At 44.8% G+C, this 26,216-nt stretch overlaps 1 protein-coding gene and 1 long non-coding RNA gene across 6 annotated transcripts in view; one reads left to right on the top strand and one right to left on the bottom strand.

The window, feature by feature from the left end:
- Window positions 1-20,082, bottom strand: part of LOC128345003 (uncharacterized) — a 37,809-nt gene extending 17,727 nt beyond the window's left edge. The window contains exon 1 of the long non-coding RNA XR_008316177.1: window positions 19,872-20,082. This is a non-coding gene — a long non-coding RNA (uncharacterized LOC128345003). The remainder of the gene's footprint in view (window positions 1-19,871) is intronic.
- RPS6KA2 (ribosomal protein S6 kinase A2) overlaps window positions 1-26,216 on the top strand; it is a 308,882-nt gene that overhangs the window by 263,491 nt on the left and 19,175 nt on the right. For 4 of the 5 annotated variants that reach the window (XM_053296119.1, XM_053296139.1, XM_053296152.1 and 1 more), the window contains 4 exons: window positions 11,523-11,625; window positions 17,487-17,617; window positions 18,244-18,369; window positions 25,828-25,917. In XM_053296119.1, the coding sequence (XP_053152094.1) occupies window positions 11,523-11,625; window positions 17,487-17,617; window positions 18,244-18,369; window positions 25,828-25,917 (450 nt within the window). The remainder of the gene's footprint in view (window positions 1-11,522; window positions 11,626-17,486; window positions 17,618-18,243; window positions 18,370-25,827; window positions 25,918-26,216) is intronic. The other variant, XM_053296146.1, reaches the window with a different exon arrangement.

The raw sequence follows: 26,216 nt of genomic DNA, 5'->3' as shown, positions 1-26,216 counted from the left end.
AACAGTACCTCCGTCTTATCCGGATTCAATTTCAGTTTATTAGCCCACATCCAACCCATCACGGCCTCCAGCCCCCGATTCAGGACATCCACTGCCTCCCTAGGATCAGATAACAAGGAGAGATAGAGCTGAGTGTCACCTGCATATTGCTGACAACTCAGACCAAGTCCCCAGATGACCTTTCCCAGCGGCTTCATGTAGATGTTAAACAGCATGGGGGACAAGACCGATCCCTGCGGGACCCCACAGGCCAATGGCCACGGGGCCTAGCAGTAGTCCCCCAGCAGCACCTTCTGGACCTTTCCCCCAAGAAAGGACCGGAACCACTGCAACGCAGTGCCTCCGATTCCCATATTCGAGAGGCGGCCCAGAAGGATACCATGGTCGATGGTATCGAATGTCGCCGAGAGGTCCAGCAGAACCAACAGGGATGCACTCCCCCTGTCTAGTTCCTGGCGTAGGTCATCCACTAGAGCGACCAAGGCAGTCTCAGTCCCATATCCGGGGCGGAAGCCAGATTGAAAAGGGTCCAGATAATCCGTATCATCCAAGACCCTCTGCAGCTGGGACGCCACCACACGCTCCATCACCTTGCCCATAAAGGGGAGGTTAGACACAGGTCTATAGTTATCCAGGTTGGAGGGATCAAGGGAGGGCTTTTTTAATAGTGGTCTTACCTCTGCCTCCTTGAGGCACGATGGCATCCTGCCCTCCCTTAATGAAGCATTCACGATCACCTCCAACCATCTGCCTGTCCCCTCCCTGGCAGATTTTATTAGCCATGAAGGACAAGGGTCAAGAGCGCACAAAGTCGCCTGCATACTGCCCAGGATCTTGTCCACAGGCTGCACCAACCAAAAAGAATCCAACACAACGGGACCAGATGGTACCAGAGGCACGTCTGCCGGAACTGCCAAAACTCTGGAGTCCAGGTCAGCACGGATGCGAGCGACTTTATCTGCAAAGTGACAGGCAAACTGATCACAAAGAGCTGTAGATGACTCCTCCCCCATTGTCTGGAGGGATGTGTGGAGCAAGGTTTTTACCACACGAAACAGCTCTGTTTGTCTGCACTGAGCAGACGCAATGGAGGTGGAGAAAAAGCATTTCTTCGCCGCCCCCACCGCCACGGAGTAGTCCCTCAAATGGGCTCTAGCCTGTGTTCGGTCAGATTCGTGACGACTCTTCCTCCAGCATCGTTCCAGCCGCCGCCCGAGTTGCTTCATCGCCCTAAGCTCCGAGGAAAACCAAGGAGCAGATCAGGCTCCACCAAGCCAGAGAGGGCGTTTAGGAGCAACTGTGTCAACAGCCCGGGCCATCTCTCCATTCCAGAGATCAACCAGGGCCTCGACATGGTCACCAGCTCTGAACACTGGAAACTCCCCGAGGGCCGTCTGGAATCCAAGCAGATCCATAAGCCTCCGGGGGCGGACCATCCTAATCGGCCCACCACCCCTGCAGAGGGCAGACGGAGCAGTCAAACTAAACCCCACCAGATGATGATCTGTCCATGACAAGGGAGTGGTCTCAAATTCCCCCACCTCCAGATCATTTATTTCCTGGTCGGCAAAGACCAGATCCAGAGTGTGTCCCACCACATGGTTAGGGCCCGATACCAATTGAGACAAGCCCATGGTTGCCATGGAGGCCATGAAATCCTGCACCACACCCACTGGGGGGCCTCAGCATGGACATTGAAATCCCCCAAAACAATACGCCTGGGGGAACCCAAGGCCACCTCCAAGACCACCCCCACCAGCTCAGGTAGGGAGACTGAAGTGTAGCGGGGTGGTTGGTACATCAGCAGAATCCCCAGCCTATCTCGGAAGCCCACCCTCAAGTACAAACACTCAAAATTCTGAGATTGCCTGACCGGGCACCTGGAAACTGGGAGGGTCTTGAAAGATTACTGCAACGCCTCATCCCCGACCCTCGAGGCGGGGCTGCTGCACGATCTGGAAACCTGCAAGACAGAGCTTTAATCTCGGATGCTATTCTTGCCTTGTACACTTTCCTGAGTCTGTGGATTGGGCGGTATATTAAATCTTTTAATAAATTAATAAATTTCCTAATGTTGCTCATTATAGGTTGTGATTAGCTCGATATGCAGCCCATATGCAACATATTTTCCTGGTGCAGGAAATCCAGCTCCAGCCCTAGTTCCCAAGTATTGCAAAGGGCTTGCACATAATCTAATGCCCTAGTAACAATCTGGAACTGCAGCTAGCTATTTGAGGATCCCCTTGTCCATGTGAGTCCTGGACTTTGAAATTTGCCTCTCAGCAGGCCCTGCTCTTTAGCCTGCTAGTCTCTCAAGTTTGATTAGCAGGGACAGGGGACTGGGCATTTTCATTGGTGCTGCTGCCTTTGTGGAATTTCCTCCCCTAGAAAGTACATTTGGCCTCCACCCTGCTTCATTCCAAGTGGCTTTACAATGTTTCACTTGACTTTTAATTGATTGACAATACTGGTTTTAAATGGGAGCTGGTACTGCTGACTTTATTTGTGGTTGTCTTTTAATCTTGTATTAGTGATGTTTTATTTTACTTATACTGTACAGTGTTCAGAGAAAGACTGTTTTAAAAGATAGTTTAACTTTTATTTATTCCATGTTATAAAGATACATAATTAACAAATTGAGCCTTTTTTTTTTTGTGGTCTTAGGAAGGCTCTTGCCCTCTAGTTATAATGTGTAGTTCATATGTACTTATTCCTGTTATTGGAAAAACACTTTCCCCATTCTCAGAGGACTAGAATATCTCAGTGGCTGGGCAAACTGTAGTCAAGGGGGCTGCTGCTGCATACCTGCCCCTCCTCCACTCGCCACCACTTCCATTATCGTAGCACTCCCCCCAGCTAAGATTGTGTGCCGTCGGGGAGCTCCCAGCTGCCTCTGCATGTTATCAGCGCACACACGACCTCCACACATGTGCCGTTGGGAAATTTCCCATCTGTGTGAGATCGTAGCTGGGGGGAGCACCGCAATAATGGAAGTGGTGGTGAGTGGGGAAGGAACAGGTACAGACCTGCTCTCCCATGTGTTAAAGGGGCTATGGAAGCCCTCGGTTTTAAAGGGATTGTGCTGCGATTCGGATGCCAAATCATGTTCCAAGCACAGCCCTATATACATTTCTCCCCAGCCACCCCTAGCTTCCATTGTGATCAAGTGATGCATTCCAGTAAGAGAGTGGGGTCCTCTCCTCCTCAGTCACTGCTCAGCAGTGGTGGCCTTTTACTACAGTCTGCGCCATCTTATGGGCTGCCAGCATAAAGTTGGTATAACTACCAGAAAACGCTCTTGGGCCATTATTTTGTGTTCATACTTTATTAGATTGTGGTTGTAGTTGTTGTTCTGAGTGCTTTGCCATATACCTGTTCCTTTTCCATTCATACCAACATCAGCTGGCAGTTACACCACCTATAAAACTATTAAAAATTGTGTGTTTCTCTGGCCATGTGTGTGTCCACAAAAGCAATGATTACCACTGGGTTGCTCTCAGTGTATACCTGTGTATGTGTGCTGTGTATGCGTGTATGTCTGTGTATAGTGTGCAAGTCTCATTGAGCATCAGCATAAAAGCAGCTGGAAGGTCCGACAGGTGAGAACCACACATCAGGGCTTTGATAATTATGAAAAATAAGGAAGGACAATAGGTTATTATCCTTAATCCCTGCTACCTGGCAAAGAGGCACCTTTTAAAGTGGTGACACTTGTATTTGTCAGGGGGAGAGCAACTGTCTCTATTCAATCCAGCATCTCTCTAGTTGCTCTTCGATTGTGAGCTGTTTTGGGACAGGGAATCATGCTATTCCTTTTTCATGTAAACTGCTTTGAGAACGTCTTTGTTGAAAAATGGAAAAAAGTATTATTACTAATAAAATAATAATAATAAATATCAAAGTTATCAAAGCTCTTTGCTGTTATATGGTGATGCAAAGTAAATGGTGTGACAACACAAGTTTTGAATATCTGTAGACAATACTGTATATCCTACCAATGTTAAAACTGGTTTGGGGGAAATGGCATGCACAGGACACTGTTAATTAAGAGCACAACGCACATTAATCTACTGCAGGGTCCTAGGAACATAGGAAGCTGCTTTATACCGTGTCAGACCATTAGTCCATCTAGCTCGGCATTAACACTGATTGACAGTAGCTTCTCCAAGGTTGCCAGCAGGAGTCTTTCCCAGCCCTTCTTGGAGAAGCCAGGGCGCTTTCCAGACCAGCTCCTGGAACAGCAGCAAAATGCCTCCATTCAGGCAAGTTGCATTTGGGACGTAAACAGCAGGGGAGCAGTCTCGTAGCAACTACCAACCCGAAAAAACAGCAACTTTTTCACGCCGGATGTATGATGGCCTTGCTCTACATCGCAGCAATTCCATTTGCAACAAGGCATTGGAAATGTGAACGGCACCCTGCTGTTCCCGTAGGGACTGCGGTGTCACGACGCAGGAAATATGGAAGCACACTTCTGAGATATTCCTGACCCCATTGTAGGGTCTAGTCTGGAAAGTGCCCTGGTATGAAAAGCAGATGCTTTACCACTGAGCCACTGCCCCAATCTCCTTTTCACCCTCCTGTGTCATAGGACCGGGCATATGGGCAGCACTCTTCTACAGGAGTCATACAAGAGAGAATACTACCCACGTGCCCAGGCCTATGATGCATCTCCGTTCTGAGTGGAGTATACTACCAGATTTTATCAGTGGCCTAGGGAGGCCAGCCAGCACATCAACAAAATTAGAGTTCCCTGCATTGTCTTTAGCTGTAGATCTGAGTATTTGTGAAGTTCAGCTGGAAGCTTGGCCTGTCAAAATAATACATAAGTGAATCTAATTTATATTCTTTTCATTTTGAAAGTTAAGGTATAGTTGGCATCCACAGCAATCTCACTGAGATATATAAATATGTTCTGTAGTTTTAATTGGAAAGAATTATCCTTCCTACGCTCCTGTGGGATAGGAGAGTGCTGATTATATCCTGATTCTTAAAAAATAAAAAATGCAGAAGCAAATTTCATTAAAATAGAGGAAGATATTTCCACATAATGAGCACACAGAGGTTTCTCTGGATTCCACCCACTACAATTTAAAATCAGGGTCCTACTGCTGATATTTCAACCTGGTGGTCTTTGAAGTATTAAGTTATTCATTACAAGCATAGTTTGGCAATGTCACTTTACAAAGGTCTTGACTGTAGTTCAAACCCCACCCCTAATAGCAACAGAAGACTTTTGTTTGATTTTGTGCTTTTCAGAATATGAACTGAAGCAAGTCCTTTATGTCTTATTATAATGATGCTCCCAGTGGCTAAAAGGGCTTCTGTTGATAAGTAAAGGATTAGAGCAGGGAAATTCAAGCTAGTACAGGTGCTTTGTTCTGATCACTATTGTTACAGAAAAAAGTCAGTGATGAGCTCAATTTTATTATTCGACCAGATACCTCAGACTCTTTCTTACACTTTTTGCAGCATTCTGTATGCATTTGTACAAAAGCACCAGACTATGAATACTGATATTTTATTAAGAAGAAGAAAATCCTTGTATTCATTGTTGGATGTGTCCAAAAGCTTTCTGACTGCTTAAATTATTATTATTATTATTATTTATTTACACAGTCAGACAGGTGTTATTGACTGGTTTGTTTTATCCAGACATCGAGTCCTTCCCAAGGACCTAGGATGGCTGAATTTTATTGTCAATGTTGTTGCTGTTGTTATAGATATCGTCGCAGAATATAGGCTGTTCCCAGTAAAGTTGCTTTTTGTAATTGGCTGATGGTGATTTCTTTGGCCCCTATGGTGCTGAGGTGCTCTTCAAGGTCTTTCAGAACTGCACCCAGGGTGCCAATTACCACTGGGATTACTAGTAAGAAAAAGTATTGAGGTCATTCACACAATCAAAAACTGTTCTACCCGGCTTTGAAATCCAATTTTCGGTTGTGTGGAAGCAAGGTAGGAGGAAAACCTGGCTAGAAGTGACTGTTTGGAAGCAAGGTAGGAGGGGGAAACCTGGGTAGCTTTTCCTCCTACCTTGCTTCCACAGTCACTTCTACTCCGGTTTTCCTCTTACTTTGGTTCGACTCAGCCAAGTACTTTGAACACACACAGCTCCCAAACCCGGGTAGAACATGGTTTTTGAATGTGTGAATGACCTCAATGTCTATTTAATTACCTATCATGTGACATTTTTATTCTTTCTTTCTTCTATATACTAGATATAAGCATTGCCTCTGAGCAAAATAACCAGAAATACCCAAATTAAATTGCCAATGAATTAAAATTTAAAATGTAAAACATTTAATAAAAACCATATTTCAGCACAGATAATATTCTGATTATTTAATATATGTTAAAAATTAATTGAATTTGGCTGACACCTAGACTAACATTCCACACAGTGAAAAATGTTTCATGTGTTCAATAGGGGAGGGGCAATATTCACCAGTCTCCCTTCTCTCTGGAGCCCACTGTGCCTTCCAAAATATGTCTCTGAGGGTCCCTTAACCCTCAGGGACATATTTTTGGAAGATACACTGGACTGCAGAGGGAAGGGGTGATGGGTGAAAATAGCTCCTTCTCCATTGTGCACGTGCAGTGTTTTCCAGTATGCACAACGTTATCCAGATGCCATCCTTTAAATAATTCAGAAAAATAATGCCATTTGGAAGAATTACCTTACTATAGCTGGCATCCTGACTGATGAAGCAAGGACACAGTGGGAAACTGCTCTTAATGTAACCAGATAATTTTCCACTACCACAGCGTGTGAAGGGGTGTGTGAGTTTAGCTGATTTTCCCTTCCTCTTGAAGTTCTCTGTGTCTTCCAGAAATATGTTCCTGAAGGCTTCACAGCCCTCAGAATCATTTTCTAAGGCACAGAGCACTTGCGGAAGCAGGGTAGATCAGTGAAAATTGCTCCTCTCTCCCTTGCATGTGCTGCGCTAATGAGAGAGCCTCCAGCTGCAAGGATGCAGCCTCCCACTATAGCCTCACTTCATTAGTCAGGATGCCAATAATTGGCTCTAATTAATCATTTCTTGCAGGCATGGAAATCACTACAAAGCACAAATGGAGCTCCCCAAGCCAGAAGGTTAGAGGGACATGTATAATAGCACAATGCCATCAACACTTAACATCCCTTTCACCAACTAAAATTCACATCTATGGAATACTCCGTGTATTGAAGGAAACCACATGCTCATGAGCTCTGTGTGTGCACTGAAGTAAACACAGAGCTCTAGATCGGGTTTACCATTGTGACATTGTCTCCTCCTGCACAGTATGAGATGATGCCTTCCAGCATCTTCCTATATCGCTGCTGCCCTATAGATGTTTCCCATAGTCTGGGAAACATACCAGTGGGGATTTGAACACGCAACCTCTGGCTTCATAATCAAGTCATTTCCCCACTGCGCCATTTTAAAAAGGAACATGTATTATAGCACAATGCCATCAACATTTAACATCTTGCTCACCAATTAAGATCCCATTAAAATCTAATGCTGCCACTAGCTGTTACTTTCCTGCTCCCAATTCCTCACCCACCACAGTTTGGACTTCCAGTAGCCTTTGATGGTCATTAATTACTCTATTTGTGCAAGATCTAGCTGGGATGTGCCTGCACAAGAGCTAGCTTTTCCTGCTGCTGGTTCAGCACCTTAGCAGTACAGTGGCAATTTGGCCAATGTCTACTGAAAAGGGATGAGTTCCCTTGGGATGAGGTTGTAGCTCAGTGAGAGTACGTATGTTTTACATGCAGAAAGCCTGAAGTTCAATGCCTGGTATCCCCAAGTAGGTCTCGGAAAGACACCTGTCTGAAATCCTGGAGAACTGCTTCCAGTTTGTGTAGACAGTGCTGAAGTAGATGGACCAATGATGTGATTCAGTATAAGGCAGCTTCCTATGTGCTGACACCTCTCGTTCGACAGTGTAGCCCACATAAGCTTTATGATTGTCCCCCTCCATTTTGCAGAGGGTTAGAGGATCAGCATAGACTGAAGACTAATGGTGGGAATCTCAATAGGAAGCAGTGAATTAGCAAATCTGAGTCTTAAAGAGAGCGAACTGCAGTCACACCCTGCTGCAAAGAAGGATTTTTGCCAAGCTCTGCTGCTCTGAAACATATTCATCATAGGGATGAATTTAAATCACAAATAGATTTGAGTTAATATGTGCTTATTAACATAGAAATGGAAAAGCGATTCATAGCTCTCAACCGATGCCCTTTTTGGCAACTGCTAACAGTATCACTTTGTCAGTGTAACAGTTCAGGAATAATTTGCTAGAACATAAGAATGGCCCTGCTGGATCAGGCCCAAAGCCCATCTAGTCCAACATCCTGTTTCACACAGTGGTCCCACCACTTTGTGGAGAAGAATTCAAACTTTTTTTCTGCTTATTGGAGGGGGGTGGGCGGGCAAGTGTCTGTTTCAAGGAAATCTAATCCTATGACATTGGCCTGAGCAGCATTTTTACATTGCTGTGTGTCACTGGCCTGAGCGCTGCCTTTCTCTTTCTAGAAGGTATCTATGGAAAAATTCAGTTCTTCATTAGCCCTGTACTGACATTAAACAGGGCAGGAAATAAATATGTAGGGAGGAAGAATGGCAAGGTTGCACCTGCTGGCTCTGCCCCCAGCCTCAATGTGTTGATTGGAACTTGTGCACAGGGTCCTATATACATATAACCAAACATGCATAGGTTCTGAATTGGAGGATGCAGATTGTATATTCAGAATCTATGTGCTGTACATAACATGGGTTGTGCATGCATAGGCCCCTGTGTGCAAGTTCTGATCAATGTATTGCATTATTCGGTGGCATCCGGACATTCCATCCCTGCATGTATATTAACATAAGAACAGCCCTTCTGGATCAGGCCCAAGGCCCATCTAGTCCAGCATCCTGTTTCACACTAGAGATGTGCAAACAAGTTTGACCCCAAACCTGTTCGAGGTCGAACCAGTTCGGTTTGACCATTTGGGGTTGAACTGAATCCCGCCCCCAGTCCGGTCTGACCTCAGACCGAACACACACACACACACCCCAACGGTTCAGGGGGGTTGTGGGGGAAAATTTTTTTTTACCGATAAAAAAATTGTTTTATTTACCTTCTCCCTGTCAGGGGAGTTCATTGGGGCGGCAGCAGGGTCCATGGAGGTTCCCCCTCCCCGGTCCAGACTTGAACGAAACCGGGCCAGCTGGTTCCATGCACGTCCCTATTTCACGCAGTGGCCTACCAAATGCCACTGGAAGCCTACAGGCAGGCGTTGAGAACATGCCCCCTCTCCTGCTGTTACTCCCCTGCAACTGGTATTCAGAGGCATCCTGCCTCTGAGGTTGGAGGTGGCCTCTAGCCCTCAGGCTAGTAGTCATTGATACTCTCCTCCATGAAGTTCTCCTCCTCTCTCCATGAAGTTATCCTCTTAAGGAGACCTCTCCTCCATGAAGTTATCTAAACCCCCTTAAAGCCATCCAGGTTGTTGACTGTCATCACATCTTGTGACAGAGTTGATTATATGTTGTTTATTTGTTGTGTGAAAAAGTACTTCCGTTGGTTGGTCCTAAATTTCCTGGCAATCAATTTCATGGGATGACCCCTGGTTCTAGTGTTATGTGAGAAGGAGAGAAAATGTCGCTCTGTCCACCTTCTCCACACCATGCATGATTTTATAGACCTCTATCATGTCTCCCTGTAGTTGTTGGAGACACTGCACTCTGGCTGGGCAAGGAAGACTGTGCATGCTTTCTCCTCTCTGTGTGATGGTCAGATTGTGGGACATGTATGGTCTTATTCAATACAATGTTCCCTTTTAACAGATGAAAATTGAGGGTATGTGAGAGAGAGAGACCCGGGGCGTAGCCACTATTGGGTGACCGGGTTCAAAGAACCCAGGCCGCCGCCCCTCAGGGGCTGTGCCTCGCAGCCCTGACATGCCCCCCGCGTCTGACTTCAGTTGCAGGGGGTGCTGGTTTAGCTCCTGGGTGGGGCCATGAAGCCCCGTTCTGGAGTTAAATGGCCGGCGCCTTAAAGTCAGGGAGAGCCGCTTCTGGCCTTGCTGTGAACATAACAATGGCCCCAATCTAGCTCCCGAATGGGGCCGCATGGCCCCATTTGGGAGTTGGATGGCCAGCGCTGCATTCGCAGTGCAGCCAGAAGCAGCTTTCCCTGCCTTTAAGGCAGGGAAGAGCCGCTACTGGCCGTGATGCAAACGCAACGCCGGCCTGGATCTAAATCCCAAACAGGGCCATGTGGCCCCGTTCAGGAGCCAGACCACGCCCTCCATGTCTGACATCAGACTTAGGGGGCGGGGCAAGCGGGGCCACGGCTGCACACCGGCCACCCGTGGTCTGGCTTTCCTAGTTCAGAGACCCATATATGTTTTGAATCCGTGATTGTCAATGAAGGTTTGCAGATGTAAGTTCTCAGTATATATCAATTCTATTGAACATTTGACTATGCAAAGTACTTTACAGATCTTGTCTTGTCCATCTTTCCAACAATTCTGTGGGTTCTATTAGACTCAGTCAGCTTCATAACAGAGTACAGTTCAAATCTGGGTTTCATTTATCATAGCATATATGGTATGTCCTCAAAATGCAGAGGCTCACATTCTGCACAGTGTTAGAAGTGCGGAACAGGACCTGCATCCATGGAAGAGGCTGCGTTGGAGCTCAGCCCAGAGCATTGCCAAGCACCCAAATGCACATGGACAGGGGGGAGGAGCAATTTTCACTGCTCTCTCCTTCCTCCAAATGTTCTTTTTAACTTTAGAGATATGTCCCTTTGGGTTGTGTATTTGGCTGCTCAGCAACACTTTGGGCTGAGCCCCAGTGCAGCCTCTTCATGGACACAACTCCTGTTCTGTCCTTCTAACATTGCACAGAATGTGAGCCAGCATATTTTTTGTTAACATAAAAACGGTCCGCATATATCATTAATCTTGTATGTGGTTCTCAGACATTTTTCTGTAGCCTGATATTGCATTCCCAACCCCAGGAGTGAGTGTAGTTTATATTTATGAGCTTACACTGAAAAAAAGATGATAGATCAGTAGGTGCTCTGGGTTACATCAATTATGTATAGTTTCACACTGTTGTCAGATTGGGACTTGTGGGAGTATCTCTCTAAGAATAAAATATGCTTAGGCCACGCTTTTTCATCATATAGAAAGACTCTCTATAATAAGGTCCTGCTTGATACTATTATATGATCTTGAGGAAATTACTTAGATAATAAACTAAGCCATTGATTTGCCAGCAGTTTCACATGTACATGTAGCTAAACTAATGAATGACTTGTGTTATATTTCTTTGACTTGTGTTATATTACCAAGCATTGGTGAAGGAGGGGTTTCCTCATCTCTCTCTCTCTCTCTCTCTGACAAATGCTGAATATCACTTCCCAAACCCATGATACAAAGAGTCTATAAAACATCTTTGTGGGTGAGGGAGTGGGTGTAGTTATTTTATGCAATTTGTTGACCATTCTGTAGCCCATATTTATTGTTGACTTTGCAGAAGCTGTACAGGGAAGAAATCAAACCCCCTTTTAAACCTGCAGTGGGACGACCAGAGGACACCTTTCATTTTGACCCTGAATTCACTTCACGGACACCAACAGGTAACCACCACTTGTGAGAAGGAACATCAGTAGATTCACTATTCTATTTTCATTCAAGTGTATTTGGACCTGTGGAATATTAATGCAACCCATAAAACCTAGATATGGTATGTAAAATGTCTCAATATGTTTAAAAAGCTACCCTCCTTTCAAATTTTCAATGCAAGGTACAACAACTCTCTTTTCATAGAAAAAAGTAACTATAAGGTAGGGATGTGTGAATCAATTTGAGGTCAAAATCGATCCAACTTGAATCTGGTCAATTCAAGTGATTTGACCTCGAAAGAACTCTGCCCAGTCACTCCTGGCCAAATTTGAGCTTGAATCAAATCTCGCCAGATTCAATTCAAATCAATTTGAGATTTGAGTTTCACCTATTAATTCCCCCAGATTCCCAGCTTTTATTTTATTTATTTTTTTAAAGCTAAGCTCGAACTAACCTTTGTAGAAATGGAGTTATGCAGCAAAATGTGCAGTCATTATTTTTCAAGTGTTTAGATTCTTTGGTGTCTAATAACTTTTTCTCATAATGAATCCCTATGAAGATTCATTACGCACCTTTATTTCTTCTGTTCATTTTGACCCCATTGCTTTGCAGGATCGGGGGAATTAGAGGTAACCCATGTGCCAACGAAACTCCCATCCTGCAAACCAGTGGGGTACTCAGTTTATATTTTAGGAATTTTTGAGGTGTTTAAACTCTTCGGTGTTCTCATAGGGATTTATTATGAGGAAAGGTTACTACTAGACACCAAAGAGTCTAAACACTTGGGGCGGGGGGAAATCCTAAAAAATAAACTGAGTACCCCACTTTGGTGGGCCACTGTGTGAAACAGGATGCTGAACTAGAGGGCCTTGGGCCTGATCCAGCAGGGCTGTTCTTATGTTCACTTCCTTCCTTTTTTGTTGTTGAAAAAATCCAAAAAAATAAACTGAGTACCCCACTTTGGTGTGCGAAACAGGATGCTGGACTAGATGGGCCTTGGGCCTGATCCCCACTGTGCAAAACAGGATGCTGGACTAGATGGGCCTTGGGCCTGATCCAGCAGGGCTGTTCTTATGTTCACTTCCTTGCAGGCGTGGGCCGTGAACGCACCTCCGGGGCGGCGGCAGGCGGTTTCTTTAACTGGAAATGGAGCTGGTGCTCCGTGCCGCCCAGCAGCCTCCACGGCGGGGAATCGCCTCCGCCACTTACCTGGCCCCTGGTGGGGGCTCGCCTCCGCGGGAGCCAGGTAAGTGGCGGAGGCAATTCCCCATCGCAGGGGCTGCTGGGCGTTTCCAGTTAAAGAAGCCGCCCGCTGCCCCCCCAGAGGCACGTTCACAGCCCGCGCCTGATTCCTTGCGGGGGGGTAGTTGGCACAAGGCAGTTGGCAGTTGGCATTGTCTAGTGACAGTCAAAATGAACAAAAAAAATGAAGGTGTGTAATTAATCCTCATAGGCATTCATTATGAGGAAAAGCTATTAGACACCAAAGAATCTAAACAATTCAATAATTCCTAAAAAATAAACTGAGTACCCCACTGCCTTGCGGGTGGGAGGGAGTAGTTGGCACAAGGCAGCTGACAGTTGGCACTGTCCAACAACAGTCAAAATGAACACAAGAAATGAAGTTGTGTAATGACAAATCCTCATAGGGATTCATTATGAGGAAAAGTTATTAGACAACAAGAATCTAAACACTTGAAAAATAATGACCACACATTTTCCTCCATAACTCCACTTCTACAAGTGCTGGAGCTTAGTTGTTAGTTTGTTTTTAATTAAAGCTGGGGGTTCATATTAGGGTTAGGGATAGGGCTGCCTTGAATCCCCATTATTCCTTATGGCGGAAATATGCAAAATTAATAAATGCTTTAATAAAAAGTCAACCAAGTGCCCCACCACCTTGAAATTTGGGTGATAGGTGGCACCCATGGGGAGCTACCAACCATCCTAATTTGGTACCCCCTGGATCTTTAAAAGTGGGTCAAATCAATTCAAATCTGAATTGAATGTAATCCAATTTGAGTCAAATCTGATCAGATTTGAGTTTGCAGATTCAAGTTCGAATTGAATCTGGCTGATTCGATTCAACCTTGGATTGAATCACAAAAATAGATGCATGCACATCCCTACTGTAAGGCACTTTCAGTCACTTTTTGAGGCCCTTATGACTAGGTGACTTTAGAGAAGCATGATAGTTGGATTCATTTTCTACACCTGAATCTCCTTGATCTTCCAAGAATTCAGAAATCAAGAAAGAAAAGGGAGGGGGAGAAGAAAATGGAACTGCTTCTGAATAAAGCTTTAGGTAAACCACCAGAAGATTATTTCTGGTTTAAAAGGGAAGCAGTTACAAAACACTTTCTCTTATATGGTAACTAGGGATGTGCATGAACTGGTTTGGAGGCTATGTTGGAGGCCTCCGAACCAGTTCGGAACCGGACCGGTCCGGCAGTCCGGCACTGAGGGGGGTCTACCTTTAAGGGCAGGGAGGTAGAACTTACCCCTCCCACCGCTCTTCCCCCTCCGGTGCTGCAGTTTAGACCAAAGTTTTTGGGGAGGCAGCGTTCCTCCCTGCCGCCCCTGCCCCTGTTGTTGCCCGGAAGTCACAGTAAGATGAACACGCATGCGCGTGTTGCGGCGCATGCGCGCCTGTTGCCACCGTGCGCGTGCGCGCCGCCTATGTCACACAACGCTGCGTGTGACATAGGCACGCTGCATGTGACATAGGCGGCGCATGCGCGCCGCAACGCACACATGCATGTTCATCTTACTGTGACTTCCGGGCAACGATGGGGGCAGGGGTGGCAGGGAGGAACGCTGCTGCCCCAATAACTTCGGTCTAAACTGCAGCGCCAGAGGGGGAAGAGCGGTGGGAGGGGTAAGTTCTACCCCCCCCCCGCCCTTAAAGGTAGACACCCCCCCTCAGTGCCGGACCGCACCACGTTGTTCCGTGCACACCACTAATGGTAACATTATACTGTACTTTAGCATCCAAAGTTCTGGCAGCTCCCCACAGTCTGCAGATCGCTAGAAGAGGCAGAGCTAAAGAAAATATAATAAAACACAAATTATTTTTTTCCTCCACAATTTCAGGGGAGAAGTGCATAAAAGAGAGATAAAAGAGAGAGTGCTTTAGGAACATCAGAAGCTGCCTTATACCGAGCCAGATCATTGGTCCATCTAGCTCAGTGTTGTCTAGTATTGTCACAAACTGGCAGCGGCTTCTCCAAGGTTGCAGGCAGGAGTCTCTCTCAGCCCTATCTTGGTGATGCCAGGGAGGGAACTTGGAACCTTCTGCAGGACTCTGAATTTAAGATGACCACACACACCCCACTCCACCCCTAATTTAACAGGAAAGACCTAGGGGAGGGGGGGAAACTAATCTTCATCCACATGCTAATTATTATAGAATTCTCATCTTGCTTTAGTCTGTCATCACTCTCACCACCAAAGACAATAATAGAAATCCACTCACTGTGGGTTCTTACATTGCCACAAGGGAGCTGTTGCAGCACTGCTTATTCCAATGCCACCAGTATAAGATGAAGAGAGTCAGCTCACATGGGAGGAGTCCACACTGTTGCACTTCACCACACCAATGCCAACTCTCCAGAAGCTGGGATAGCACTGGCACAGGAAGAAGCTGCAGTAGGGGCAAGAATTACTAACACCTCTGAAATCCAGGGAAGCAGGGCACTAGAACGCCCCCCCCCCCACTCTTGGCCTGCCAATTTATTATAAATATTTATATCCCACCTGTTCTATGAAAACAGTCCAAAGTGGTGAACAATAAAAACACCCAAGTAAAATACAATATACAACATAAATTAAAACAGTGGACTTAAAGCCAGTCCACAATTCTAAACCACCCAGAGACACGGGTTTTGGGTGGTATAGAAATATGCTAAATAAATTAAAATAAATTAAAATAAATAAATAAAGCTGATTAAAACCTTGCAGAATAAAGGCATTGTTCAGGAATGCTTAAAGGTAGGCAGAAAGAGAGCCTGTTGTTGTACCTCTCTGGTGAGAGCATTCCAGAGCTTCAGTGTTATCACTGAGAGGGCCTGTCACTGGTACCCGCCAAACTCATCGCAGTTAAAGGCAGGCCAGAGAGCACGGCCTCTAATGCTGATCTGAGGTCTCTGGCAGGTCCATGTGGTTGGATGAACAGATTGCTAGCTGCCAGCACAGTTGTGCGCCTGTGTAGATGTTGCTGCTTATGGCCATCTGTTCTTACCTTTAGTTTGTGTTTGGACTGGCACAAATATACAGACAGGCTGCACATTAATTGTGCACTGTTATGGGACTCTGTTGTTAAATCTGCCATCAAAAACGTGTTGGAGGTAATTACTTATATGGCAGAGTATTTTGGGAGCTAACTCACTCCCATTACAGCAGAAGAACAGGGTCTCAGGGGTAGGGGTGTGCACAAAACCGGGTCCAGCCACACACAAGCCCGTTGGGCATGTGTAGCAGTCTCCAAAATGGCCACCGCCATGGGCGTGAGGCCTGGAACGGACCGAAGACTGCCCAAACCAGGCGGTTTTGGAATATAATAGAGGCCAGTAGGGGGGAAGGGGAACTTCTGGAGATGCCTCCCCCACCCCACCCCACCCCCGCAGCCTCGGAGAAGCCCCCGGTGGCGGTGAGTTCTATTTCTGTTTAAAAACAACAACAAAAACCCATGAACCCCCCAAACAGGTCAGGGGGGAGGGGGTTTGGCTCGATATCTAACAGAACTAGAGGGGATCCGTTCCTGTATATTGAGCCATTGAACCGAACCAGTTCAATGTTGAACAGGTTCATTTCCGAACCTGTGCTCACATCCCTACTCAGGGGCAACAGCTTGTAAATGATAAGCACAGGGATTCATTAGTTATACTAATCTACTTTATTCAGAAGTATATGACGATTGAAAAGACCTATATCTAACTTCTGGGTACATGGTGCTCAGAGAGAGCGAGGTAGAAGCATTCTGGGAAGAAGGAGGAGGAGGAGGAGGAGGAGGAGGAGGAGGAAGAAGAAGTCACTCCCAGGAGGTTCTTGAGTACATTCTATCAATAGAGGGGCCATAGAAGCACGGATAAACAGGAAAGAGGAGGAGACTCTGACTATCTCTACTCCCAATGCCCCTAGTGGTCATTAGGCTTACTGGTGCAAAAGGTCAGTGCCATCTGGAGCTGGATCTCCAACAAAACGTTCAGTAGCCAGTGCTCTTCCAAACATTGCTTGAGAAGTTCTATTGGCAAAAGGGTCATCTTGCAGTCCAGTGATCTGGATTTTAAAAGTACAGTACCTTTTGTACATTGACTGCTGGTCCCATCATCTACTGTCTTAGAGCTGCCACTCCTGGGAGTTTTTCACATGGGTCTTACAAAGCCCTTTAACTCGCATCTCCTCCAGAATGGAGGGGCTGCGTTCACATATCGGCCAGATTTAGCCCAAAGTCCCTGTGAGTTATCATGGAGCAATTCACACACAATTCGGGTTTTTCACTGTGCATTAGAGTGTAGCCCAATTTATATCTGGAGTTTAAAAATCCACTATTTGTATCGGTTTTGGGGGACAACTTCAAGTTTGCAGTAAAACCTCCCCATAAATTCATGGTAAAGCCTGCTGTTTGTAAAGGTCCCTGGACATGCAGTCACAACTTAATGCTCAAACAAAGGTGACTGAGAGAAGGAGGAGGAGCTAGCATATTATCATGCTGAAAGTAGTATACATTGGTACTTGGCTTCTTTACGGCATTGGCTGATGGGATCATCGTAGCACTGGGCCTTACTGGAGGCAGTGTTGAACTGTACTTTCTATGCACTGACTTTGCCATCTCCGGCAATCCTGCTTCTTGAATCATATCTTGCCTCCTCTACAGATTCCCCAGGTCTCCCTCCAAGTGCCAACGCTCATAATCTCTTCAGAGGATTCAGCTTTGTGGCATCCAGCTTAGTGCAAGAGCCTGCACAGCAAGAGTTGCACAAGATCACAGTTAATCCAATTGTCCAGGTGAGGAGGCATCTGCTGACCATATACACTTGGGTGTATTATCATTAAGTGCCATCTCAGAATGTTTTACTTGTTTTCTAATATTGCATCTAGTATGTGTAGAGAGGTTTCTTTTCTCTCTCATTCAATGTGGCCAGGAGCTTTCCCACACATAGCTTCCAGCTCTCGGGGTAAATGTTGTGTGAAGCCACTTCGAATTACATGAGGCCACTTCGAATTCCTCCCCTCTGCTCTCGGGTTTTCTTTTTGTGCAAGTTCACATTGAATGCCTCCGTGTTTTCCTTCTAGCCAATGGAGAGAGAGAGAGAGAGAGAGAGTGTGTGTGTGTGTGTGTGTGTGTGGGAGCTCCATGGAAAGGGACACAATGTTGCCTTCAAAAATCTTATCCCAGACTGGGAGCATTTTTATACACTAACTGGTTTCTTTCCTTTTTTCCAAGACATGCATGGTGTGCTTTACATCAGTTTGTTGGTAAAAACCTCTTTTTTAACCAGCGAAAATCTTAATCAAGCAGACTAATATTGTTCAAAAAAAAAGTCAACTTAATTGTCCGTGCCATGGAGTCTTCTGATGGATGCCACCATAAGACCTGCCTCCTTATTGCTATTGCTTTTCCCCCTCTGTAGCAGTTACATGGGAACAATATTCGCTTTACAGATGGATATGAGATCAAGGAAGACATTGGTGTTGGCTCTTACTCAGTATGTAAGAGATGTGTACATAAAGCTACAGAAGCAGAGTTTGCAGTGAAGGTAAGAAGTCACCCTCTCATATAGCTGCATGTGACCAAATCTGCTCTTTGTCCTCTCAAGACATTCTGTTATGTGCAGGTGGCAGAGGATTTTCATGCCTCAAAATCCTAAAGTGGTTTTAGGAGATCTGAAGTGCAAGAAGAATGGAGATACTTATTTCAAACAATTCAGCATGTTCACATTTCAGCTTACTCTTTTTTTCCCCTCCCTTGGGGAAACTTTACTGGCTGTCAGTAAGGATCATTAGCAAAGCAGAGAGAAACCTTGGGCAACATCCAGACCTCTGGTGCTATGATACTGGAAGCTCCTTCCACCAATGGAAGGAGATTTGCATTCATTCAGGGGGTTCTTCTGGAAGTGGAAGGGGCCGCTACATGAGCGCAACTTTCCCTCCACAAGTGGAAGATGCTTCCATCAAACAGTATACTGCTGTGCCAAAGATATGGATGCGACCCTCTATGTTTTTCCTTCTGGCAGCCAAAGCCCCCTGAGGCACATGGAACAGTTCTCTAGATCCCAGGTTAGGAGATCTGTAAAAGATGCATTTGGTCTTGGTTCCTTTATTTCTGATCCTTCAGCATTTTTGTGGTTACATTTGCCCAAACTGTTCTGCAACCTCTTGCAGTTCTTAATGAATCCACTTTAAGCAAAAGGGAATCTTCGGCTGGGAGCTTCCAGACTTCGGCTGGAGTCTGCCAGGTGTCGCTCTCGGAGGCACTCTTGGACTGAGTAGACACCAGTACTTGACAGCTGGGGGGGGGGGCGGATGGCAGGTGGGCACCAGTCAGGCACTCACCCACCCAAACAATAAAAAATAAAACCAAACCAAAAATAAAACCAAAAGATACAGAGGGAGCCTGACAGGCTGGGCACCAGATACCAGTCAAAAAAACCCAAAAATCAATCCACCAGGCACAGGCACACAGCACACAGACAACAGCAGCAAAGGTGGAAGTAGGGCTGCAAAATAATTGTTTAAAAATAAACCATGTCCACAACACAGAAAGAAAGAAAGAAAGGAATAAAATTCCAAGCAGCACCAGAAAGAAAGAAAGGAATAAAATTCCAAGCAGCACCCACTTAAAGGCACTGATGCTGCTGGTACAATGTGAATAAAATTAGGGGAACAAATCACAGCATCCCAGTTACTAAAGGGGGCTGGCTACAAGTAAAGCAATGAGGGGGAAAAGAATCCACAAGGAAATAAAATCCAAACACAGCACACAGTTAAGCCACTGGCTGCTTACTGTTTTAAAATATCGGGGGGGCGGGGGTATTGCAGTGCTCGCCCACATACAACGCCCCAGTTATTAAAGTCACTGGGTGTAGAGCTTGGTAGAAGCAAGAATAATAAAATAAAATTCCAAGCAGCACCCAGTTAAAGACGCTGGTGCTGCTGGTACCAAAAAACCCCATAGAAAAACATAAAACAGTTGGCAGGCACAGCAATTAAAGGGTTTTTAAAAAGAGAGAGAGAGCAGGCTCTCTGTCTCTCTACTCACTGCTGGGCCAGGCAGGGCAGGGCAGGCAGGCCCAGATTACAATCTCTCTCCTCTTCTCAGTGCTGCTGCAGTCTGTCTCTGTCAGAGTTCTTCTCTCCTCTCCTGAGGCACAAAAGCAATGACTCTCTCTCCCTCCAAGCAGCCCCTTATATACATTTTAAAACTCCCTCCTTTGGCCTCCCACGCCCTGCTCCCTCCCCCCAGCCAATGGGGGCACAGTTTCCCCTGCCAACACTTGATTTGAAAGACAACTAGCCAACCAAGGAGCAAGGAGATCTCAAGTCAATCGGAAGCCAGTGCCAGGAGACCAATCAGCGACTGAAAATCACAGAGAAAAAATCGCGTCTGCTAAGCAAATCACTAGTGAATCAATCCATGCAAATTGGGGGTGATTTGATTCACAATCGATTCTGTACCCTTATTCAAGAGGTGATTCAATTTGCAAACAAATCAGTGAATCACCCTGATTTGGGGCAGATTGATTAGCTAGCAAATCGATCTGCACATCCCTACTTGTTTGCTTTTGCTTCCCTAAAGGAGAAGCCAGTCTAGTTGGTCTTTTTAATTGAAGTGTTGTCATTTCTGATTCCATTTCTGAGCAATCTCATATGCAGAATATTGCCCTTCGGAATGTGCTGCTTCTCTGTTAAGTAAAGAATGTTCTGGTGTTGGAATCAAAACATAAAATAAAAGTGAGATCTTTAAAATTAGTTGAAGGCGAAGGGTTTATCATCTTAAGCTGAAGGCTGTTTCAGATGTTAAAATTATTTAGATAATAAGGACAAAAAACAATAGTTTTAAGGTAGTCGTGTTTTGTAATATTTCATGAAAATCACAAAAGAAAATGCAGACTTCAAATCATTTCCAGGCAGGAGGGTTTTAGTGCTATATCTTCCTCCTCCTTTCTGTCCTGAACTGCAACCTAAGAGCTCTAATTCAGAGGGGGGATGTGCTGTTTCAGTACATCTGATCTGCTGTAGTATACTTTGGCAAAGTGCTCAGGTCTGCATTGGTTCCCTGTCATCTACATGGCTAACTGGAACAGTTTTGCATCTCTCTCCTTTTAATAATTCTTTATAGGAGCATGATCCTGACCTCCAGTGCATTCTCCCCAGCTGTTACTGTATGCACTGCTCTACGCATTGAAACCAAGATACACATCCGGTCAGCAAGCCCCCCCCCCCCACCCTGCAGAGAGCTGTGCTTGTGGGAGGCTTGTATACACATAGTGGCACATTCAGGGGACTGATGAGATTGTCCCCAAATCCCAAAGCATTCAACATGTTTACAAATGCGGTTATGGTAGATGTACAGTTATTTTTAAGGGAGGTTGTTTTAATTAAGCAGCTGCAATTATAGTGTGATTATAATAGGTCCAGAGCACAGGAAAATCAGGTCAAACCATTTAAATCAGCTCAGTATTTACAAAAACCTTAGGACTTGTTTACCCAAGTTAGTTCATATGGTAGAATGAACTGCAGCAGTCACGCCATTGCTTGTGCAAAGTCATTATTCCAGATTGCTGTATCATGTGGCAGCTGCAGTTTATCGCAGGAAACACTGCATATCCTAAAAGGTTACCAGCATGTGTGGCTTCTACAGAGGAATGTACAGCTAGCTATAATTGTTAGCATCAGATGTGCTGGTCCCCCATGTTTATTTGCACAGCAGATAGAAGCATAGGGCCAGCCTGGTTTTCTGGGTTGTCTCTGGGTTGTCTCTTACTGCTTCTGACATGATCTGTTATCTAAACACAAAATAAAGATGAGAACTTGCAGTTCCCAGGGGTGTAGCCACTATTGGGTGACCGGGTTCAAAGAACACAGGCCGCCGCCCCTCAGGGGCTGTGCCTTGCGGACCTGATACCCCCCGTGTCTGATGTCAGACGCAGGGGGGCTGTGTGGCCCCGTTTGGGAGTTAAATGCCCGGCGCTGCATTCGCAGCGTGGCCAGGAGCAGCTCTTCCCTGCCTTAAAGGCAGGGAGAGCCGCTTCTGGCCATGCTGCAAACACAGCGATGGCCCCGATCTTGCTCCCGAACGGAGCCAAACGGCCCCATTCAGGAGGCAGACCATGCCCCTGTGTCTGATGTCAGGCATGGGGGCGTGGCTATCCCCCCCCATCTGACATAGGGGGCGGGGTGGGTGGGGCTGCCTCAACAGCCAGACATGGGCTGCCCGTGGTCTGACTCTGCTAGTTGCAATTCCATATATGGTTTCTTCATCATTGGATCACAGCCTTTTCCATTGGCATGATATGGCCAAAGTTAAATACTTTTACTGTCCATTGATTTCAGTGGGAGAGAGAAGCACATGCCTAAAGATGTATTTGTCTTCAAAAGTACGCTTTCCTGCCGCTAGGGAGCAGTGCTGGATTTAAAGACAAGAGTGTCCTATACCAAGTCATATTATGTGACCTCTCAGCCACCACTCTGATGCATAAGTTATGCTGTGTCCTCTGTCTGCATATATAACAGCATACAGTCACAGTCACGTGACACACAAGACTGAGTCTTTTGTTATTTTTTTCTGTCTTAAGTTATTAACTTAAGTTAATATGTTATTTCACTTATTTCTTTTAGCTCATGCAAGTGATGTACTTCTCTGGATAATATAATGGTGGGCTGGAATCCTATAGATGCTCTGATATTGTGAGCCCTGACTTCCACATTACATTGCTTATGCAATTAGATCGCTTGTGTGTACTGAAAAAAATAAAAATAATGGTCAGTTTTAATGTGTGAATTGATCCACAGAGAGGCTGGCATTCTCTCCCATGTTGTTAATTCCACAACTAAAATATACTATCATACAGAGAATGTATTTCTTTTGCTCTTCATGCTGTACATATCACTATTTTTCATTTCCCAGTAACTAAGAACATAGTCATAGTTTCCTTGCCATGTGTTAAGGGAAAATTCACCATCTGATCTGCCAGTAAGGCTCAATGACGTAACCTGCTGTCAGCTGTTGGGTTCACCCCTGAAATATTTATATTAATGAGAGTGCTTTTGAGCATGTGCCAAGTGTTTTTCACCACTGAATAATCACAATCAGTCTCCCTTCCCCTCATATGCAGGCACATCTAAGATTTGAAGCCAGAACTTCCAACTTAAGAGGGTTCCGACATTAAGCATTAGCTCTGGGGAATTTTAAAGACTCTCAATGTAGGAAACCAATTATGCAGGATCTTCTCACAGAGATACTCACAGCCTATATTAAACCATATGATGCCCCAGTTTGGCATATTACTGTAGTTAATCCAGCCTAATTGATGGATGCTTTATGTGTAGATTGAGTATGTGTGTATACCAAACCCATCAGAGTAGTAGTATCTGATAGCAGTATATCTGAAGGCTAATATTGTGAATACAGAGTCAATAAATAGTGTAAGTGACTGAGCGTATATTGCCTGCAGAGATCATGGTACATGTTGTGCTCATGGCCATGCCTTTTTTTAAAAAAAGTACCACTGATTAAGTCTGTTTCTTTCTCTTTCCTTTTAAATAACCATTATTTTAATTTTATGAAAGATTCAACCATGGGGTGAATGAATCACTGAAGCCAATAAAACCTGTGCAGAAAATGATCCCTTAGAAACAATTACAGTTATAATACCTCTTCTTTGAGGCCTCTTTATAGTAGAATTATAACATGTCCTTTTAAAATAATGTTAGCAATCCAATAGTAATTTTCCTGCAGCCTTGAAAATTTGACATCAGGGGGAAAACCAAATTAAAACAGAAGTGAGACACAAAGAGGATTTATTTTTAGGATATGTGGCTACAATTTGCTCTGTGTTTCCCAGCAGCAAAGTCCTCCAGTGTCCTTCTTTAGTAGTTTCTTAAATTAATCTTAAAGATGAAAATGTCAGTCTAAAACTCCTGCATTCTATGACTCTTAACACTCTCCCCAGAAAGTTCTATTTATCCTTTGTGTAGTTGAGCTATTCTCTCTCTTGGGGAGTGACTTGAATATGGAAATATTCCTAGAATTTATGAATAATTTCATTTTTGCTCCTCTAAGCATTTCTCTGCAGACACAGTAGAGGATGTCATTGGGGCATTTAATGACCCATTACCATCCCAAATGTATGTTTTACAAATACTGGTGAATATCTAGACTAACACAATTTGATTGATTGATGATTGATTGATTGATTGATTGATTTATATACCGCCCTTCCAAAAATGGTGATTTCTATACCGTCATTTGGCAATTTATATACCACCCTTCCAAAAATAATTCTCCATTATACATGGAGAATAATGTTTGGACGTGTATCAGGAGAGGGACGATTTTTGCCAATTCCACCTTGCCAATTTTTGCCAATTCCACGTTGCCTCTTCATTCCTCTGTGCCTCCTGAAAAATTGTCCCTGAGGCTTGCAGGACCCTCAGGGACATATTTTCAAGAGGCACAGAGGGCTGAAGAAGGAAAGTGAGATTGGCAAAACCCACCCACCTTCCATTACACATGCAAAACATTATTCCTCATGTGTTATGTTAGGTTATATCTAGTACACTATTTGTAAAACATACATTTGGGATGGTAACAGGTCACTGAATGCCCTGAATTCCTGTTGTGAAGTGCATTATAGGGGACAAAAATGAATTCAAAATTGCCCTTCTCCTGTTACATAGGAAGCTGCCTTATGCTGAATCAGACCATTGGTCCATCTAGCTTAGTACTGTCTACACAGACTGGCAGCGGCTTCTCCAAGGTTGCAGGCAGGAATCTCTCTCAGCCTATCTTGGAGACTAGATATAGTCTCTCTCAGCCTTCCAAGGGAGGGAACTTGGAACCTTTTGCATACAAGCATACAGATCATGTGTGCGCATGATCACATGGTTTTTGATGTTTGCTTAGTTAATTTTAGATCCCACTCAGGGCACATTCTGAATGCACATGCACGCATTCGCGCGCACTGCCTTGATACTGCCGCTCAGAACAAAACTCATTCCACACACAGATGAAAAAAAAATAGAGAAAACACTTATGCAGATGGTCTTACCAGAACGGCCCATCCCTTAAAGGGAATATCTTACGGTGCTCACACATGTAGTCTCCCATTCAAATGCAAACCAGGATGGACCCTGCTTAGCAAAGGGGACAACCACAAGACCACCTCTCCTCCATGTGAAACTTTATTCCCTATGTGTGGCATTAGCCTAGATGTCAACCATTATGTTCCAGTGCATGTTGTTAGTTTGAGCAGTGACAGTTAAAGTTGCATCTCTTTCTGTTGGGGTTTGTGATTATTTAGCAAAGCACCAAGGAAGCTACCACTCCAGTTACAGAGTGCAGAGTTTAGTTGTTGCAGCTATTTAAGTAACACACATGGAGATCGCTGTAGAGTCTAAACTAAATTGATTCATTGATGATGTACATTTGAGATAGGAAAGACCTATCCTATCTATCAGCTACATAATGAGTAGGTAGGGAGAGAGAGATGTTTCCATCTTCTCTCTAGGAGGAAAAGAAGAGGACTGACTCACTACAGGAAGTACCTGAGGAGTCAGGGCAGGGGTCATAGAGTAGAGGCAAGCAGAGACAGGTAAGGAGATCCTCACTAACTACCTCTATTCCCAATGCCCCTAGTGGTCATTAGGATAGTTGGTGCAAAAGGTTGATGCACTGGAACTTCATCTCCCAACACTTTCTGTATGCTCTCTCTATTCAGTTGGCATCTCTTTATTGATGATAGTTTGGAATAAATGCGTGGGTAATTCACACTTTTCCCCCCCTAGGTTACTGCCACTAAGCCCTTTCCATCAACCACTTCATTGCTGCATCTTACCCTCTGCAGCTGCCCTGTACAGCTTGTACAGCTGTGAATTCACACGCCTGTGAATATTGTTTTTAATGAATACACAAATAAGATTGGTGGGTGTTAACTGCACTTCCACTTGGATCCCCTGAACCCATCACTTACTGCTATGTTTTCCCCCCCCCCCAGATAATTGATAAGAGCAAAAGAGACCCCTCTGAAGAAATTGAGATTCTTCTGAGATATGGGCAGCACCCAAACATCATAACTCTCAAAGATGTAAGTAGTCTCTTGTCACCAGCAGTGCATATTTCCTTATTAACATATTAATTTTTAGGAAAATGAGAGATGCTGGCTTTTGAAAGTGGTGTAAAACCAACTTTAGCTACTTCTTGTGCATCATTTGCCGCCTTCATATATTTGCAGGAAAATATGACTCAGATTGTATTGAAATTATATTTAAATAAAATATAAAATAAATGAAATGAAAATGAAAGAGGCCTGGTGCAAAGCTCCTTAAACAGAAAGGAGCTTTCACGTACATGTGGGAGCTTCTACCCACAAAAGTGTCCCCGTTC

Source organism: Hemicordylus capensis, chromosome 1 (genome assembly GCF_027244095.1).
Source record: "Hemicordylus capensis ecotype Gifberg chromosome 1, rHemCap1.1.pri, whole genome shotgun sequence".
In the NCBI taxonomy this organism is placed as follows: Eukaryota; Metazoa; Chordata; class Lepidosauria; order Squamata; family Cordylidae; genus Hemicordylus; species Hemicordylus capensis.
Note: the sequence above shows the minus strand (reverse complement) of the source record. Positions and strands in the feature narration are given on the sequence as shown.